This window comes from Glandiceps talaboti, chromosome 7 (assembly GCF_964340395.1).
Source record: "Glandiceps talaboti chromosome 7, keGlaTala1.1, whole genome shotgun sequence".
NCBI lineage: Eukaryota > Metazoa > Hemichordata > Enteropneusta > Spengelidae > Glandiceps > Glandiceps talaboti.
The window spans coordinates 7,338,931-7,343,930 of record NC_135555.1 but is presented as its reverse complement, the minus strand read 5'-3'; the positions used below and the strand labels follow the sequence as shown (position 1 = coordinate 7,343,930).

The window sequence follows — 5,000 nt, the reverse complement described above, 5'->3', positions numbered from 1 at the left end:
CAAAGCTAGGAATTCTCAACATAAGCTTTCATACAAGGCCTAACAAAAGCAATTGTGTGGTTCCAATTACGCTCAATCTCAGAATCAGTGGGGTAGGTGCGGACCCAAAAATCACTTTGGTGATATGACGTATCATAACTAAATGCGTATGATGTGTACAGTTGGATATTAGATTCATTTACCCACGTTTACTCACCATTCAGGATGTACGATACTACGAGTAAGTTATCGTAGCTAACAGTTTCAGTAAACGTTTCAGTAGCAGTTAGTGTAGCTTTAAGAGCTAGCATTATGTTGATATAGTAATATTAACGGCTATTACAATGCAGTGGGGGGGGGAGTGGAATTATTAACTGTATACTACTTTCAAATTAGAATCGATTTTGTTACTGGATCAATAAATAATAATTTTTTTTATATCTTAGCAATACTAACATCAAATATTGATAAAGTGCAGTATCACATGGCCAGCGTCCATAGTTCATCAAGTTGGTAGCATAGATTGTAGATGGATAACTGCTAGAGGATAATTTCATATTAAACGTTGTCTGTTCACAAGGCTGTCTGCAGCTACTACATGCATCTTGTTGCTTCTTGAGGTTTTCTGAGCGAAAGGAAAAAATAAGATTAACATTTTTGTTGTTGAAAAATTACTACTCAACTATAGATCATTTCAACAGGGAAATAAAGTGGAAACAGTCATTAGCCCCTGAATCTGAATATCTCTTGAAATAATTGTTACTGTTATTCATTACGTATACTTCTTCAACTCGGTGTGACAAAGTACCCCATGTCAGTTTGGCTTTCCATGGCTGGGAGCGAAGACAAAATTTAATGTTGTGGAATAATTGGACTTTACTAAGCACAAACGAAATTGACATATATCACAGTCGTTCTACGTCACTGCAATATGTGTCGACGTCATTTGTTCAGTAGTGGTCGAAATATAAGTCAATTGTTCCGCCATTGCTTTCGTCACTCTTTTCTTGAAATCGTGTTATTCTCCAATATTTCGACATACTTTCAGTACACTATACAGGTGTACATTATATTGCTAAGGTGATTAGGATTAAACTCACCCATGGCTTCGAAATAACAAAGTTGTTCCTGGTAATTAGTGCAATATGGAGAATTTCCTAAATAAATAAAAAAAACACCACAGCGTTAAGAACTCTGTTATAAACTTATGCTACCATTTTTTCAACCTGTGATGAGACTAAGCTGCTCCCTAAATGCTACACAACTCTGAAATTCCTATTTCAACCTGTGTACGATTTCTTTACAATAAAGACGTATGGACAAAGACAAAAATATAACTATCATTTTGTTTATACTCTATCTCAATTCGGAAGCTTACCTGGCATAAAGAAACATCTACACCCGCACATCTCCAGTGAGTAATCAATCTCGCACTCTAACAAACATTTAGATAGGGAGTACGCGCCCTCAACATGTTTAAGACTGCCACTTGAATTATCAGCACATCGACCGTGTGGTGGACCCAAATTTGACAACTATGGGGATAAAGAAGAACAGTATGTTTGAAAAATAAATTAAAGGGAAATATATCTCCAGGAAATCTATTTTCATAAGCTTTGGGATCTTATGCATTTGCGTCACGCAAATTACTTAGAAACACAACATTGAAATTCGTTCACCTTCGTTATGGTCCACTGTTGCCTCGTGGGACGTACTAGGCATGCACATATATTAGATGAGCAATGAATATTCACGACTCCTAAGAACTTACCACCTTCTGATAAATAGTCATGAATATTCATCATTCATGTAATGCATATATTACACATCTGCTAGGTCCTATGAGGCAATGCAGTGAACCAATGCAGGTGCAATTGAGGTGAAAAAAGACCTTCAATTTGATGCTTCTTGGCAATCATACAAAATGTTTGAGACGTGAAATCATTCAATGACTCATTTTCTGGAGTGGTACACTCCTATAGATTATCAATATTATACCCAGGTGAACAATTATGCAAATAAAGTTATTGCTTTGTGTATAGTATCAATTCAACTATTTGATTTGACAGTCCTAATATTGCTACCTATCGGAATTTGTCTGTGTACGTCAATAGTCGTAATATTTAGTGACAACTCACCCTAGATCATTTCAGATACATTTCACTGGCATTTAGAAATTACAGTTCAAATGTCAATAATGAAGCTATGTGTTGTATGCAAACACAAAATTCGAATTCACAATAGATTTAAATCAACTCACCATGGTTTTCGTTAATCCTATACTTGTTGATGTTCCAGGCGAAATTGATACACCGTGACCAGTCACATCCGGGATCTCGTCCCGGTCGTGCACCATAATTCGGAACCCAACTTCTGACCGTGGTCCAACATAATCGTTCTCATTGGCGTATAGTAGCAAATGTAGCCCGTATTCTTGTCCTGTGAAAATATTACATTTATAAAAAGATTATTACAATGTGAATTCGTGACGCCATCATTGTGACGTCAATATGAGGCCATCCATGTGACGTCATCCCCCTTATGCACCCTGGAAACCACTTCCGACAGTTTCTGTTTCCAAGAAGTTATATATATATATATATATATATATATATATATATATATATATATATATATATATATATATATATATATATATATATATATATATATATATATATATATATATATATATATATATATAGACACAGAATGTCCTCCGTAAGGATAAAGGATTAAGACTTTGGATTATTCGTTCCTGTAAAAGGTGTGTGAAGGGATGAAGACAGTGCCATCTTCTTCTAGAACCTAAAACCACGTCCCATTATAAAGAATGCTGAATGTCGCAACGTTAACCGAACAAATGATATCACGATCAATTGTTTTAATAAAGTGTTGTCGATTGAAAAAATGAAGTATGCAAATCTTTCAAAACATCACAAATTTACATATAAGGTAATAAACCTGACACATTTGAATCTTCATCATGTATCATATTGTAAATAATAACAAAGCTTATCAGATCTCATAGCTCCTTGTATCAATTATTACTCTAAAGGATTACATAGTATATCATGCCGTTGTTCTGGAACACACATTTCTGTAGTTCTGACGAACAACCACTAGTATTTTGTACACCTTACTTTCAACCCTTATCCAAATGATCCTTCAGAACTCCAATCCCATGGCCATTGTCTTTTAAATGGACTTGGCCTGTATATACAGACAAACAGATACAATGGGGATGGTTGCATCGGAGAGATCTTTGGCTGTATTCAAAAACTCACCAGCGTTTGAAACCTTTGAGCGATTTCCAAAACTTTCCGCATTGAATTGATAACAAATACCATAATTTGTCACAATTCGGGTAAAGTGTTGTGGACCACACGATGTACCTCCAAAGGAACAACTATAAAATGGATAGAAGAGAATGGTTCCTGGAGTTATTAATTAAAATGTCAGAAAACGCAGAAAAGCACTTGTTATCGTCAAGGAAGACGTATACTAGTATATGGATGTTATTGTCGGGTCATGGAGCTCACATCCAGTCAGTAGTTCTGTTATTACACATTAATGTCAATGCATATCCATAGCAACTGCCTACACTGAATAATTAGTCTCAAATGTCCTTTTTACCTCCCGTAAGGGGAGGTATTGAAATGGCGATGTATGTGTGTGTGTGTCTGTCTGTCTGTATGTATGTATGTATGTATGTATGTATGTATGTATGTATGTATGTATGTATGTATGTATGTCTGTCTGTCTGTCTGTCTGTCTTTCTGTCCGCCCATCTGTGTCCGTCTGTCTGTCTTTCTGTCAGTCTGACCGTCCGTCCGTCCGTCCGCCCGTCCGCCTGTCTGTCTGTCTGTCTGTCTGTCTGTCTGTCTGTCTGTCTGTCTGTCTGTCTGTCTGTCTGTCTGTCTGTCTGTCTGTCTGTCTGTCTGTCTGTCTGTCTGTCTGTCTGTCTGTCTGTCTGTGTCACCATTTTCTAAAAACCTGCTGGCTCAATTAGAATGAAATGTGCTACACATCTTCCATATGCTAACGGTTAGAACTGATTAGATTTTGGTAACAATCCAATGGACGTTAATTAGTTATTTGCTAATTAATGGTTTTGAGTAATTAGGCTATATCTTTTGAACGCATATTTCAAAGTCAATATATTTTGGTTCATAGGTTAACCATAACAAAGCACAAATGTTCTATAAAGTATGTTTGTGTAGATTACAGCAAACTTTAAATTTTATTTAATTTCATATAATAAATTTTCCAATTAAGTGGTACATCATGTATAATAGCTATAGTTTAGAATTATGCATTCCAACAATGTGTGTAGGCCCTTACGGGAGGCATTCAGTTTGAATCTGGTCTCTGTAGTCGTAAGAACTCATCTAAATCTCCATCATCGGTGCACCCCAAATTCACGAAAAGCCTATAAATCCTGCCGTTGTTTTATCCCCTTTTAAAGGCAATAAGCGATTTGATTCGGACAAAAAAGAATAACACTTACCGTCTGATAATATCATCAACGTCCTGTGTCAGGTCTTCAAAATATTCAAGCAATGTTTTATCTCCGAAAGTTGAGTCAGCGAAAGTTGACGTTGGGTCAAAACGACTCTTGTCCTCGTCATAGTAAAAGTCAGAGCCACTTTGCATAAGCGTGTTTGTATATGCAACTATTGGATCCATGAACTCAACTGATCCAATACTTGAAAGGAGCGCCTCGTAACTATGGTTTAAATGAAGATATATTTATAACTACATTAAGATATAGTAACAGAGGTACACGATGTACAGTACAGTACAGCATAGTTTAGTATTAGTATAGTGTAGTGTAGTACAGTACAGTACAGTACAGTGCAATACAGTACAGTACAATACAGTACAGTACAGTACAGTACAATACAGTACAGTACAGTACAATACAGTACAGTACAGTACAGTACAGTACAGTGCAGTACAGTACAGTACAGAACGTACATACGTACATGTATGTATGTATGTATGTATGTATGTATGTA

At 36.1% G+C, this 5,000-nt stretch overlaps 1 protein-coding gene across 1 annotated transcript in view; it reads right to left on the bottom strand.

The window, feature by feature from the left end:
* LOC144437472 (acid-sensing ion channel 1B-like) overlaps positions 1-5,000 on the bottom strand; it is an 8,882-nt gene that overhangs the window by 1,848 nt on the left and 2,034 nt on the right. Inside the window, exons 3-7 of the mRNA XM_078126414.1 lie at positions 4,490-4,708; positions 3,267-3,388; positions 2,240-2,418; positions 1,358-1,514; positions 436-604 (exon numbers count right to left, since the gene is read on the bottom strand). Coding sequence (XP_077982540.1) covers positions 436-604; positions 1,358-1,514; positions 2,240-2,418; positions 3,267-3,388; positions 4,490-4,708 — 846 coding nt within the window. The remainder of the gene's footprint in view (positions 1-435; positions 605-1,357; positions 1,515-2,239; positions 2,419-3,266; positions 3,389-4,489; positions 4,709-5,000) is intronic.